Source organism: Ochotona curzoniae, unplaced genomic scaffold (assembly GCF_017591425.1).
Source record: "Ochotona curzoniae isolate NIBS_2020 unplaced genomic scaffold, NIBS_Ocur_1.0 contig_883, whole genome shotgun sequence".
Classification (NCBI taxonomy): Eukaryota; Metazoa; Chordata; class Mammalia; order Lagomorpha; family Ochotonidae; genus Ochotona; species Ochotona curzoniae.
This window is the reverse complement of record NW_024466599.1, coordinates 71,448,609-71,463,532: the sequence shown is the minus strand read 5'-3', so window position 1 is coordinate 71,463,532 and position 14,924 is coordinate 71,448,609. Positions and strand designations below refer to the sequence as shown.

The 14,924-nt window shown below is 49.0% G+C and overlaps 1 protein-coding gene across 2 annotated transcripts in view; it reads left to right on the top strand.

Moving 5' to 3' along the window:
* The window catches only part of TBC1D8 (TBC1 domain family member 8), a 110,048-nt gene that overhangs the window by 94,009 nt on the left and 1,115 nt on the right, over positions 1-14,924 (top strand). For both annotated transcript variants that reach the window (XM_040993813.1, XM_040993812.1), the window contains exons 12-19: positions 959-1,244; positions 1,884-2,013; positions 2,104-2,202; positions 2,731-2,799; positions 8,272-8,512; positions 8,990-9,055; positions 13,965-14,054; positions 14,241-14,338. In XM_040993813.1, coding sequence (XP_040849747.1) covers positions 959-1,244; positions 1,884-2,013; positions 2,104-2,202; positions 2,731-2,799; positions 8,272-8,512; positions 8,990-9,055; positions 13,965-14,054; positions 14,241-14,338 — 1,079 coding nt within the window. The remainder of the gene's footprint in view (positions 1-958; positions 1,245-1,883; positions 2,014-2,103; positions 2,203-2,730; positions 2,800-8,271; positions 8,513-8,989; positions 9,056-13,964; positions 14,055-14,240; positions 14,339-14,924) is intronic.

The following is a 14,924-nucleotide window of genomic DNA, read 5'->3' as shown; positions in this document are numbered from 1 at the left end:
AGCTCAGCAGTGAGACCCTACACACCCATGTGACCATGAGCCTCAGATGGGGAGGAAGATCTTCCAGCTGCAGGCACTCCTGCTCTTGCTTTCTGTCCCCGTGGATTCCTGTCGCCTGCCCTTGAAGCTCGTACACTCTGCCCTTCGGTTTGACATGTAACACTATGGAAGGGCACTCGCTCGAGCTGGTGGCTTCCTCTCAGCGTAACGTCTGACGGGCGCGCGCTCTGGACAAAGCTCGGGACGTCCTGCTCCACGTCAGCTCCACTCCAGTAGCTGAGTGGTATTTTGGGGTGTAGTCATACCACAGTCTGTTCTATCCAGTCTCCTGTTGATGGGTGTGTGAGTTAATTCTGATGTGGGTCCATGGTAAAGTTACAATAAACATTCCACATGTAAGTCTTTGTAGGACTATCTAATGTGATTTTTTCCCCTGGGTGTTTTTCCGGGAGGAGGGTTTCTGGGTCCCAGGTTAGAGAAGGTGTGGTGTGTGTGTGTGTGGTGTGTGTGTGTTGAATTTCACATGCTGTAAAGGGAGCATGATGCCATGAGACCTCCAGTGCCTTTGCATCCTGGCAAACACTTGGCCTTGTCTTTTTAATTTTAGCCGCTCTTGTGGAATAGGAATTGACATGTGTCATGATACGCTTTTCAAAAAATAATTGTTCTTAAGAAATTGATTCATGAGACTGAGGCAGCTGGAGAGAGCTCCCATCTGCTTTGTTGGCCCTCCAGCTGCCTGCGACGTCCAGGGCTGGTCCAGGCTGGAGTCTGGAGCCAGAAACTCCTTGTCATGCTTCCCTTGTGGGTGGTACACTCGAACCCCCAGACCTCACGGGGTGCTTTCTCAGCCTCATGTCTGCCTTGTGGTGGTGGTTATCTCAGGGTAGTGGATATCAGGGCGAGGCTAGTGGCCCCAAGCCCTCCCACCCAGAGCCCTGTGGCCTTCCTCCTGCAGGGGCACAGGTGGACCAGTCTGTGTTCGAGGAGCTCATCAAGGAGCACCTGCCGGAGCTGGCGGAGCACATGCAGGACCTCTCGGCCCTGGCGTCCGTCTCGCTCTCATGGTTCCTGACCCTGTTCCTCAGCATCATGCCTCTGGAGAGCGCCGTGAATGTGGTCGACTGCTTCTTCTATGACGGGATCAAAGCCATCTTCCAGCTGGGGCTCGCCGTGCTCGAAGCCAACGCCGAGGAGCTGTGCAGCAGCAAGGACGACGGCCAAGCCCTGATGGTCCTCAGCAGGTGGGCCCTGGCCCAGCCACTGGCTCCCCTGGCCAAGCATGTGCCGTTGTCGTGGGAGGTTTCTGTTCGGGTCTTTGGCTTGCCACCTGTCACCCTGGGGTTTCCCCCGAGCCTGTGGCATTGTCACCAGTGGCATCTTCCTTTACCCATATCCACCAAGGGATAGTCTAGGCAGACAAGGGCTGCAGATGCTTTAAGAAGAGTAAGAGGCTTGAATTGGTGCAGACTGTGAGCGGTCTTGTTGGGGCTGCGTGGGCATTGGGCAGATGCTAGGAGGTTTCAGACCCTGTGTATCGGGAGTGCTAGCAAGCTGCAGTTTAAGAATCATGTTGGGGTGAGCCCTGGAGCCAGATGACATGTAGAAGGCAACTCCCAGAACAGTGGGGATGCTTAAAATGAAATACATACAAGTTTGCGTTCACTGCACTGGAGCCGTGGCCACCAGAAGACTGTCCTGGGAGCCGTACTGGGCAGGCCTGGCTTCCTGAGTTTCTCTCCTGTTCCCTAAACATGAGGCAGTGGTTGCTGCCTTGGCCCCCTCCTGGGTGCCAGCCCACCCAATGCTTGCCCCATGGCCTCGCGGGTGATGTGTGACACCTGGTGTGGGTTGGTCTGGGCTGTAACTGGTGGTATGCTCAGGTTTCTAGACCACATTAAGAACGAGGACAGCCCCGACCCGCCGGTTGGCAGCCACCATGCCTTTTTCTCTGACGATCAGGAGCCCTACCCTGTGACTGACATCGCAGACCTCATCCGGGACGCCTATGAGGTAACGCGGTGCCCTGGGAGGGGAGGGTGCCTGCGTCCCCAGCCCAGACCCATGGGGCCCCTGAGCTGGGCTGTGTCTGTCTCCCTGCAGAAATTCGGAGACCAGTCGGTGGAGCAGATCGAACACCTGCGTTGCAAGCACAGGATCCGGGTCCTCCAAGGCCATGAGGACACCACAAAGCAAAACGTGGTGGGCAGCAGTCACCTCACCATGGGGCCCCTGGCCTTGGAGCTAACTGCGCAGGCGGGTCCCTTCTGGTCACCTGATGCAGGAATGTCAGGATTTTTTTGAGGAATAGGGTGGAAAAATCACTGAATTAATGTAATGGAGGATGATATAGCGGTATGGGATTTTGGGGTCCAACTGGGACCCTCAGTTGCCCTGACTATAAAATGGGCCTGATTAGGGCTACCAGCTAGGATTTAGCTGAGGGACTAGTTATAAAATGCCTCGTGCAGGTGACCCACAGTAAGTGCTCACTCTTTGGCTGCCTGGGCTGTAGCTGCCAACTGCTTCCCTTCCGTTACACTTCCTGTGCTTCTCACGGGGTGACCTGGAAAGGGGAGAAGAGCAGAGAAGATGCCGTAGAGCACCTTGGTATCCAGAGGAGCAGGTGCTGCTCCAGTGCCCAAGGGAAGCCACGCAGCCCCCTCCCTGTGTCCCCTGCCAGGTGTGCAGGCCTAGAGTTGCTCGCTCACCGTTCCTGTTTTCCTTAAGCTCCGCGTCGTCATCCCGGACGTCTCAATCCTTCCTGAAGACCTGGAGCAGCTCTATGACTTATTTAAGGTGAGTGAGTCTTGGGAGGAGGAGTTCCAGGGCCCTGAGCCCACAATGGGGGCACCTGTTATACACTGGAAGAGCCTGCTTGCTTGCTTGCTTCAGCCCAGAAATGTCTCCCCTTTGTTCCGTCGAGGCTCCCCTGGACACCAGTCTACTGTGTAGCTTCCGGGGCGGGGGAGTGGGGAGGGCCCAAGGTACAGGGGCCGCCCTGGGATGAGGGCTGTGTGAGGGGATCTCTCACCGTCGTGCTCTGTCCTGATAAGCACAGCTCCACTTCCCAGTCCTGAGTGTATGGAACATCCACACTTGATGTACTTGTTAACTAATCGCAGTCCCCTGACATTATCCGCATGTGGGATGACATTTACTGGGCTAGTATGCACGGTTCTTCGCGTGTTTTTCCCTTGATGCTATTGTTAATGTTTTTCTGTGGTATCACGTAGAAAAGTCTTAACCATTTCTTGAATGACTTTGTAACCTTTCCTGTGGTAGTGCTTGGTATGGCAAACCAGATTTCTGATGTCCCGATGTTTAGGTGGCGTCCTGGGTTTTACAGATGACGTCATCGGGCACTTTGCTGGAAGTTTTTTCCCTGGCTCAAGCCCCGTGGGGTGTCATGTACTTCAGGGTGTTTTACACGTACCTCCTGTCTTTGGGACCAGAATTCTGTTTTTGCAAGAGAAAGACCCTCATGGGAATTGTCCTGAAGTGTTCTATGGGCATGTGGTAGGATGTGCCTGAATGTGTTTGGTTGGCTCACCCCAGCCTCGCAGGCGCAGGCACCCCTGGCAGTAGCCAGTCACCATCAACTCGGACTTGATGAGCATTGCAAATGTTTGTCACTTTAAAGCAGTCCTTGACGTCTTATAAATGCAGTGTCCGGATATCTCCTATTGTCCAAAGTTGAGATATGGCCTCCTTACGGATCATGCTTGAGGGCTGTGAGGGGTGTGAATACAGACTGGAAGACTCAGCTGCTCCCGGAGGTGCCCAGGGACCAAGACAGAGTCTGTGTTTTCCATAGATACCTTCTTACTGAGATTCCTGGGCCCCGGAGGTCATTTGGTCCGTCGTGTTTTGAGGAAGACTTTTGTTTTCAAATTCTAATTGAAACACAAATAAAAGTACCCTGCTGTAAGCTTTATGGAGCACTTTTCAGCAGGAAGTGAAGGGCCTTGCCTTGGTTCCCCTGGGAGCCACTCCGTGGTAGGTCATCACTGCGCATGCTGGGTGTGTCTCCTGATTGTCCTGTGTTTCTGCAGACACACATGTGCACCCAGTACATACAATATCCATCTCTCTGCTCATGTGGAAGTGTGAGTGTGCTGTACAAGGTGAACTGTGGTTTTCAGTTGACCAAATGGTGTAGACTTACTTCTAGGTCAGTATCTACAAATCTGTCCTCATTCTAATCGATACCCAGTTCCGTTGTTGGAGGACATTCGTGTTTTAATTGCTAATTTATTTTTTAAAAGGGTATATATGTGTGTATGTATATATATATATGAAGTTTTAAATTTTTCACTTCTTAAAATTTTATAATACAATTAGCTGTATTCATTTTTATTTGAAAGACAGAAGGGGAGGCACAGAGAGAGTGCTTCCATTTGCTGGTTCACTCCCCAGATGACCTCTGGCTGGAGCTAGGATGGTCTGAAGCCAGGAACTTCCTGCAGGTCTCCCGTGTGGGTGCAGGGTCTGAAGGCTTTGGGCCGTCCTCTGCTTTCCTTCCCAGGATATTAGCAGGGAGCTGGATGGGAAGTAGAGCCACCAGGACACACCAGCATCCATATGGGATGCTGGCAGCACAGGGGGAGGCTTAGTTTGCTACGGCTCAGCTCCATCTCCAAAGATTTTCAAAGATTCTTAAAATGATTTATTTCTCTGAAAGGCGGGAGAAAGCTATCTTCCATCTGTTGGTTCACTCCACAGAAGGCCACAATGGACCAGGGCTGGGCCAGTCTAAGGCCAGGAACTTCATCCAGGTCTGCCACATGGGCGGAGGGGCCAAGCACTTGGGCCATCTTGTATTGCTGCTTTCCCAGGCACATTTGAATGGAGCGGCGTCAGAAATGGAGAAGCCGGGACTCAAACTTGTCACCCATGTGGAATGCCGATGTTGGCAATGTATTATGCCACAACTTTGGCCATCAGGTTTATTGCTTTATTTGATAGAGTAACAAATAATCTGCACCCCGCAGATTGATGCCTCGAATGGCCACAAGCCAAGGCTGGGCCAGAAGCTCCATGGATCATGGAGTAGTACTTAATATATTTTAGTGCTGCTAAAATATTTTTGACTTTTCAAATGACAATCCCATTGATGATGTGTAAGAGGACCCATTTCCAACACTCTGTTTCCACCCAGCATTTGAGGACAATCGTGGGTCATTTCAATCTAGTAGGAAACTATTTCATTGGAACTTAAGCTTATTCATTCATTAATCATGTTGTGTTCTGTTTCCTAAACTTATTGGATAATTATATACTTTCTTAAATCACCTGTGGATGTCATTGGCTTAATGTTTAAAAAAAGAATTTATTATTTTTATAGATTTTACTTTTAATAATGATTACATGGCTGATTAGGGTGGGAAGGATTGAAGTTTAGGGAAATTGGGTGAACTCACTGCTTCCAAAACGTGCTGTTTCTTCTTCTTGTTCCTGGGGGAAGGAGAGAGACAAAGGGGGAAACCACCCACTGCCGGAGTCCAGCTCCAGCTGAGTTCGGAGCTCGGGAAGGGTGCGTGGAGTCGGCGATAAAGAAAGACACAGACACTTGTTGCGTTTTTGCTGCTTCCTTGCTTCTTGCTTGCTTGCTTGCTTTCAGCTTCGCCTTTTCAAGAAGCTGTTCTTTTTATTTTCTTAGACACATCACAAACTTCTGCACAAACGTTTGATTTTTTATCTTTTACTTTAGAACTAAGACAGCATGCACAGATGTTCAATTAATTTTTACTTCATGGTCAACCAGGTGCTCTTAAAGATAATTCTGTAAGTTACTATAATCAGTTTCTTTAAAGCAAGCCGTTATTCATTCTTCAGAAGTGACCACTAGGTGACAGCCAGAACTCCAAGGCCAAGGCACAGATGGTTACCTACTAATTAGTAAAACATTCTTACTACATTTTATTTTCACAACTTTATCTATCACATAATGGGAGAAATACATCAAAAGAGAAAAAATATAAGGGTCTAAGACAAAAAGTTTCAAACATTAAATCCCCCTACGACTGCAGGCTCTACCGCCTCATAAGCAATCAAACAATAATCAAAAGTATATCTCTGTGATGTTAATAGAATCATCCTATATTTCCTCTAGTTAAAAGATTATGAAAGTGGCTAACGCAGCTACATTTTCTATGCTCTAAAGCGTTGCAAGGACAGGGTAACCTTTAAGGTCACAGCAACTATATTTTTGCCATAGCAGTTTCAGCTCTTACTCCCATCGTTTCCATTAGTTTGTAAAATTCTTGTTAAGCCGTTTCCCAGAAGGCATGCTATATGTCTGGGCCCGATTTCAGAGCAATGGGTAGGCACACAATAAGGTGTCCAGAAATGGCATGGGTTTAATTGTACTCCTGTGCGCAGTTAAAGGCCCACTCACTAAGACATTATCAATAACATTAACTCTTAAGCTCACAGTAGTTGCCAAAGCCATCTCACAGGGGCAAACAATGCCTCAATAGATTACAGAATTCTTAGTGGGGTGCTTGAGTGTCCATGCAAACAGGGGGTGAGACTGCGTCAAGGTGGTCGGAGAGAAATCACCGGGCCGTGCCAAACAGCTGGAAGCTCCCCAGGCCCTGCCAAGCAGGGAGCTGTTCTCTTCACACCTTCGTGTCATCCATACCTACTGCACGGACCCCAGCAACCCACGACTTTGCACACGTCCCAGCGCCCAGGGATGAGTCAGATACACAGGAAGGAGAGACAGGAAGATCTTCCGTCCATCTGTTGGTTGATTCCCTAAGCGGCCACAATGGCCAGAGCTCACCAATCTGGAGCCAGGAGCCTCTTCTTTGTCTCCCACATGGGTGCAGGGTCCCAAGGCCTTGGGCCATCCTCAGCTGTTTTCCCAGGCCACAAGCAGGGAGCTGGGTGGAAAGCAGGTGACCAGGATTAGAACCAACACCCATATGGGATCCCAGCCCGTTCAAAGTGAGGATGTGAGCCACTAGGCTACAGCGCCGGGCCCCATTGGCTTACTCTTATATTGGTTTGTTTTCCTACATAGCTGAAGTAGTCCTTGGCTAATATTTCAAAACCTTTTTCTTGACACCATTTTAAGGATCTTAAGCTTGATTCCATACACATAGGCATGTGGACATTCACTTTATGACTTGAGTTTTTAGAAATGAGAATTTCTCTGAGCTTTGCTCCACACACCAACATTCTTGGGCTACTTTTAATGTGATTCTTTAAAGAATATGGCTGTAATTAATGATAGTGAAATCATGAATGACTTTTTAGCTTGCATATTACAGCATCTGCACTCATTTCTGTCCCATCCTTAAAGACAGGAGACATTGAAATTATTAAGTATCAGGCCCAGTGCAATGGCTCAGTGGCTAAATGCTCACCTTGCAATGCTGGGATCCCATATGGGTGCTGGCTTGTGTCCCAGCTGCTCCACTCCCCATCCAGCTCCCTGCTAATGGGCCAGGAAAGCAGTTGAAGACAGCCCAAAGCCTGGGGACCCCACACCCGTGTGTAAAGCTCCTGGCTTCAGTTTAGCTCAGCTGCATTCATTGCAGCCATTTGGACAGTGAACCACCAGATGGAAGATTCTCTCTGTGAAATCTGCCTTTTCAAAAAAAAAAAAAAAAAGATATCTTTAAAAAAATTGTAAAGAATCGTGCAGCCGCTGAGAGCACTTGAGGCCCTGGTGACTTGAGATGCCTCGGAGGAGAGTGAGCAGTGTCAGCGAAGCTTCATGTAGAGGCTCTCCTGTCCTGCTGCCTCCACAGCTGCCTTCGCGTGTTCCCAAGACTTCAGCTTGCATTTTGCTCCCTTTTAATTCTTGAAATTGTCAGTGTTTTAAGGCTGTCAGTCTTCAGAAGCTTCCACCTTTGGGTCTCGCTGCCCACTTGGCCTCCCCTACAGGTGAGCAGTGTTGCTAGTTCCTTTTATATCCTACAGATTTTTGCTTTTTGTTTCAAACAGTACAGTTTTAAGTGAAATGATGTCAGAGTAAAAAATGTGTCTGATTTGCCACAATAAGAAAATAACTAAATATATATGTCAGCCAAGGACCACAGGAGGGTAACCCGGGAGACACTATTTTGTGCGTGGTTACTGTGGGGATCCTGTGAGTCATCCGAGACGTTGTCATTGGTTTGTGCCACTGCACAGTGTGTTCTAAGCAGCGATTTAGGTGAGGCAGTGCAGGGGAGGAGGGCCCATGGCCGCAGCTGTGGAGGGTGCCGCCTCCCGCAGGCCCAGCGTCTCACAGCACTCTCTCCCTCTTGTGTCCAGAGAGAGCACATGATGAGGTGTTACTGGGAGCAGCCCAGGCCCGAGGCCCTGCGCCACGACCCCAGCAGGCCCTACGTGGAGCAGTACCGCATAGACGCCCGGCAGTTCGCACACCTCTTCCAGCTGGTCTCGCCGTGGACCTGTGGGGCGCACACGGAGATCCTGGCGGAACGGACTTTCAGGCTGCTGGACGACAACGTGGACCAGCTCATTGAATTCAAGGCATTTGTGGGCTGTCTAGGTAGGCTGGGTGTGGGAGGGTGAAAGAGTGGATCATGGGGGAGAGCAGAGCACCAGAGTGGAACATCTTTGTGACTGGCCTGGGGTGGTTTCTAGGGGCCACTATGCAAGCTCTTCTCAGGACCACCCTGATGCCAGCTGCTGGGCCCAGCTGTCTACTCATAAGGCCGTGGAGCTGCTTCTTGACACCACTGTGATGTGGCGTGGCTGCTTGGGAGCCAAGTCCCTAGTTTTGTGCATAAAATGAAAATCTTTGAAAAAACAGTAGGACCAGACAGCATTCATGAGATTCCCTCATTGCTCGTTCATCAGCCACCGCCTTTACTGCTGCAGTTTTTCATGTGGTGTGTGTCTGGGGTGGGGTGTTAGGGTGACAAACACCGACTGTTCAGAAGTCTGTTTCCACCAAGAAGTTTGTATCATGCCAAGGGGGCTTGAGGTATGTGCATCCTCTCAGTCTCTTTGTGTGTGCTTGCAGATATTATGTATAATGGAGAAATGAATGAGAAAATCAAGCTGTTGTACAGGCTTCACATCCCTCCAGGTAAGAAGGACCACAGAGAAAACCCGGGCAGTGGGCCGTCCCCTAACTTAAACCAGCCCTGTGCAAGTGTTGAAGTCCTTCTCTCGGTTCTGTTTAGACTCACAACAGCAGGTGTTTCTAGCTTGGAGTTTCAGATCAGTACAAAGTCTCAGCGAGGTTCTGCATGGCTGTGGCAGAAAATCACAAGTGATTCATAGTGGCCCAAGAGGGCTTGTTGCAGCAGGTTCCCATCCAAGGACTACTCTGAGAGCTGCTGGCCTGGGGAACGTGTTGGGGAACCAGGCCTAGGTTACCGGGGTAGTTATTTTGAGCTGCTTAGAAGGGCCATTGCATTTCCCCAACACGTAAGACGGCACTTCCTTCCAGTGCAAAGTAGCAGTTAACTACAAATGAAGGAAGACATTTTAAGACCTAGCAGGTCAGACTTGACATTGGCAGGAACAAGAACAAAGAACCCTGCATGTGTTGCTTGAATCTCCAAGAGAGATGAATCAGACAGCCCAGTGTCCGGAGCCCCGGGTTGTGGCTGGCGGCCGGAGGAGATTGCCAGGGCCAGGAGACCCTGTGACCTTTTACGAGACTCTGGGCATGTATAAAACTTGTAAAGGCACAGAGACATTGTTTGTGGGCTTCCTAAACTGAGCCATTTCTGAGACGGCATGTGACACCTAGGTATGTAATCCCCAGAGAACATCCTGTCCTGACTACACACAGCCCTCCTGGACTTACCCCAGGGCTTGGGATCATGTTGTGCATGTTGGCACCAGGGCATGTCTGCCTTTTATGCCAGCTCGTTACTGAGTTGTATAGTTTTCATTTAATTGGCCCTTATTTTTCACAAATGTTCTCCTACTGATGTGTAAGAATTACGTAAGACTTCCTCTACGCTCATTAGTAGCGTCAAAAATTATCTGATACTTTTATTTAGAATGTGATTAATTTTTTTCTCAATTTTTTTTCATAAAACCAAATATGTTCCAAAATTAAAAGATGCACAAGATGGTACATATAGGATTTCTACCTTGCCATATTTTAAATGTATTGTCTTTTGAATTCTCACTTATTTTTGACTCTAGAACAAATTATTTTTACTGGAAAGGCAGATTTACAGAGGAGGAGAGACAGAGAGAAAGATCTTCCATTTGATGATTCACTCCCCAGGTGACCACAACAGCCGGTGCTGTGCCGATCTGAAGCCTGGAGCTAGGAACTTCCTCCAGGTCTCCCATGCGAGTGCAGGGTCCCAAGGCTTTGGGCTGTCCTCAACTGCTTTCCCAGGCTACAAACAGGGAGCTGGATGGGAAGGGAAGCGGGGCTGCCGGGATTAGAACTGATGCCCATATGGGATCCAGGTGTGTTCAAAGCGAGGCCTTTAGCCACTAGGCCACCGTGCTCGGCCCTGTTTTTGATTCTTGATCTGACTTTAGCATGAATTACTATTTTGCAATTGCGAGTTCAGTTCTAGAAGGCATTTCATTGCATTTGATGTATTAAAAGGCATTTGTAGGTCTTAATGGAATCAGAAGATTGTTTGATTTATTTTTATTGGAAAGGCAGATATAGAGAAGGAGAGAGAGAGAGAAAGATCTGTTAGCTCACTGCCCAGATGGCCACAATGACTGGAGCTAGCCGATTTGGAATCGGAAGCTTCTTCCAGGTTTCCCATGCGGGTGCAGGGTCCCCAGGCAGAGAGCTGGATGGGAAGTGGAGCAGGCGGGACACAAACTGTTGCCCGTCTGGGATGCCAGCGCTTAGAGATGGAGGATTAGCTAATTAAGTCATCACACGAGCCCCTAAAAAATTAGTTTCACATAGTCTTTTTGGACAAATATAACATTAACCTCAGGCTGAAATTTTTGACTAAAAATTAAGATTTGACATTTTGTGTGTCTAAATATTTTTTGATGCAGATAATCTAAAAACGTCTGTTGGTAAACATCAAGAGGTTTTTACCTCACGCCATGACGACTCTGTTTATTGGGTGCTTTTCATTTAAATCTGTTTAGCCAGTAAATATTTCCTTTTTAATTTTAAGAAACGGTGACTTTTCGTAATAACTTTAAAAGGTGGAACAGGGACTGGTGTTGTGGCACGATGACCAAGCTGTGGCCTGCAGTGTTGGTATCCTGTAGGTTCAAGACCTGGTGGCTCCACTTTCAGTCCAGCTGCCTCTGATGTGCTCGGGCCCCTGTATCCATATGGGCGACCGGGTCAAGTTCTGGCTTTGGCCTGTCCACTTAGCCATTTGGGGACTTAACCAGCAGATCAGAGAGTTCCCTCTCTCTGTCCTCCTCCTCCTCTCTCTGCAGCCTTGCCTTTAAAACAAATGATTAAATATTTTTAAAATAAAATGAAGACAAAGTCCATATGCCTGTGGAGAAGACGTTCTACCCAGCATTGCATGAGAACGTTGCCGGAAACACCCACCGAAGTGGACAGCTCAGCACTCTGCCAGTGTGGGCAGAGATACAGAGCTTGGTTGTGAGCTTGGTTACAAAGGTCTGTGATGCAACTTGGGAAGCCAGGAAGAGCCAGGAGCCACATAATGGTTCCAGGAGAGCTCATTGTCCTGGCTGTGCAATTGCAACACTGGCACAGGAACTAGAAATGTTGCAGATGACAGGCTGTGGCAGGTCACAGGGAGCATACAGATCTTAAAGCCAAGACTGCATTGAGTTTGGACAAATCAACAGACACTAGTCATTTCATCTAATTATACTCATTGGATTTCTAGTGCAGAACTTTCTGGAAGAGTTTTTCATGTCCTATGTTGGAGTATCTGAATGACACTTGATATGGCCAGAGAACACATGCGTGCCTGCACACACAACCTTGCAGGTGTCCTGTAGGTCTGTGTACCCAGTGAGCCCCTTTCCTGTGACTCCCAAGAGGTGAGAGTGAAGATAACTGTTAAGCTCCTGGCTTGGGAATGTGCTAACTGCTGGACCCTAGAAGCTGAGGGATGCAAATCCTCCAGTGCTCCAGCAACCAAAACCATCACGAGGCTCGCCCAGGAGCGAACCCGCAGCAGGCTCGCCAGGCTGCAGGGCAGCTGATGATGCCAGGACACTTCGCGGCCTCCTGAAGCTGCAGGTGCTGGAGAGAACCCTCCTGTAAATGGAGGATATGTGGAGGAAAGCTGCAAAGCTCAGCTGCTCCCAGGACGTACACATGGTGGTCACTCATGTTCCAGTTTTTATAGATCAGGCAGCGTGCTCAGCTGTATCAGAAACGGTGTCTGGCTTGCTAATAGGCAGTTTAAGGGGAGATAAAGATGTGTTTTGGATCATCCTGAGTTGAAAGTGTCATTGAGAATTTTGAAAAGTAGTAACATAAACTTCCTAGAAACATTCTGTGAAAGTCAGAGATTGCAGGCACTTTGGTCAGTGACAGTAGAGCTGAAGATGGAGCTCTCCAGGAAGCCAGTGAGATGCCAGATGTCCTGTGCCCACCTCCAGGAGCAGCTGCACGTCAGTGTTTCTCAGTGGATAACACAGAAGCCTCAGCTGATGGTCCTATGAATACCCCTCTGTCTGAAGTCCTGACTAACCTCCATGCACCTCCTTGCTGGTGAGACCTGGTTGTTTCTCATCACTGGAGGCCTGGGAAGAGGGCACTGCACAGTTTTAGCAAGAGGTGGACATGGTGGAGAATGGGATTTCGACAGCCATCATGTCTCAGTTGCATCTGAAAGCCAAAATGTATTTCTCTCCTGGAAGGCAAAGGCACTTCCAGTGGACCTGGCCACTTGCTTCCACAGCCACCTTGTTAAAGAAACAAAGATACGGGGTGAGTGTAATAGGTAAAGGCCCCTGCAGGGCCAGCATCCCGTACGGGCACTGAGCCAGCTCCCTGCTGATGCACCTGGGAAAGCACTGGAAGATGGCCCACGTGCCTGGGCCCCTGCACCCACATGGAAGCCCGCAGTGAAGCTCCTGGCTTCAGCCTGGCCCAGTCCTGTTGGTGACCCGGGGGAATGAACCAGCAAATGGCAGACCTTTCTGTCTCCACGCCCTTCTCCTTGACTTGAAAATAGGTGAATTAAAAGATAGTAGAACTAATCAAAATGATAGGTGTGCAGGCAGTCCTTCCTAGCACAGAAGATAGCTTAGCCACGATTTAGTGCCATCTTGTGGATGCTTGACGAATCACAACGGAATTTTGCATTTGAGGTTTTAAATGACAAGGCTTTTTTTTTTTTTTTAATTTACTTTATCAGAAAGTCCAATATATAGAGAGGAGACAGAAATATGTTCCGTCCAATGATTCACTCCCCAAGTTGCTGCACTGATACAAAGCCGAAGCCAGAAGCTCTTCCAGGTCTCCCACATGGGTGCTGGGTCGCAAGGCCACAAGCAGGGAGCTAGATGGGAAGGGGGGCTGTCAGGATTAGAACCGATGCCCATATGCGATCCCAGCACATTCAAGGTGAGGACTTTAACCACTATGCTGTTGTGGCAGGGAAACTATTGTTTCCTAAAGTGGCTGCCCCATTTGGGTCGCTGATGCTTTGTTCCTGGTAGGACGCTACTTGGAATTCAGTGAGGCTTTCCTCAATTATAGCGGTAGTGTGACTGTAGAAATCACTTGGAATGTTGAAAATAACTACCAACCACTGTGACTCCGATGCTTAGTTTATTTCTAGAGTTTAACATACAGAACCTTGTTAGATTAGGTTCATCAGTTCATGTCTTCCCGTGCAGACCTGCAGTGTCCTCCGAGGACCCGTGTGCTGTGACAGTATCTCCCAGGACCCTGGGGAGGCACAGAGCTGCGCCTGAGGCTGCTGTGCTGGGTCCTTGGATCCTGTGCAGATTGCAGCCCATACGCTAGGAGCTGCAGACTCAGCCTGGTAGAACAAAGTTCCCATACGTGTTTGGGTTAATGTGAATTTAAATCTCTTTTAAAGCACTCACTGAGAATGACCGGGACAGCCAGTCGCCTTTGAAGAACCCGCTGCTGTCAACATCAAGACCCCTGGTTTTTGGGAAGTCCAATGGCAAGTACTACTTTTGACCAGCCTGCACCTGGGCTGCCCCTCCCTTCCCTCCCAGGATCTGCCCCCACCGAGCTGGCTGCCTGCAGAGGTGTTATGCTCCTTCCACTTGAACACCCCCCATGTACTCCCCCTTCCTGCCCATTTCTCCGCTTGCTTTCACGGTGTTTACATTTCATTCATTTCAAGGTGATGCAGCCGACTATCAGAAGCAGCTGAAGCAGATGATCAAGGACTTGGCCAAAGAAAAAGATAAAACTGAGAAAGAGCTGCCCAAAATGAGCCAGGTACTAACTTTGACCATTCACCCTGGACCCCCCTCTTCACTCCAAAGCCCATCTTATAACTCAGGCTGGGCACGTTAAGTCTAATGGGGGGGGGGGGGGTGGTTACTGCAGCTGGCTAGCCACTCCAAGCCCTTACTGAGAGGATTAATACAGAGGTGGTATCCTTTCTATGTCAGAATCACCCAGGTCAAGTGTCCAAGGCAGCTATGGATTTAGCACTCTTAAGTTATAGGATACATTCCTATCTATACGGGAGGGCTTACCTCGGCTCTTGCTGGCTGATCACTGCCTGGATCATGTCCTGCCACTGCTAGCATGTTTCCTTATTGTCTGCAGCAGCACATGGTGACAGCCTATGCTCTGTCCCCCTCCCCTCCAAGATCCCAGACTTAGTCACAAGCCCCAAGGATGGTCCCATCACTGTGACCCAGACAGGCCACACCAACATCGTTTTGCTCTACTTTGGACCAGTCAACAGTGCTTACAAAATTTCCAATAACTGAATGTAGCTAATCCTCTGAAGCACCTCGTCACATTAACATGGACCCTCCTTTGGAAGGGGCGTGTGTTTGGGGGACCATAAAGC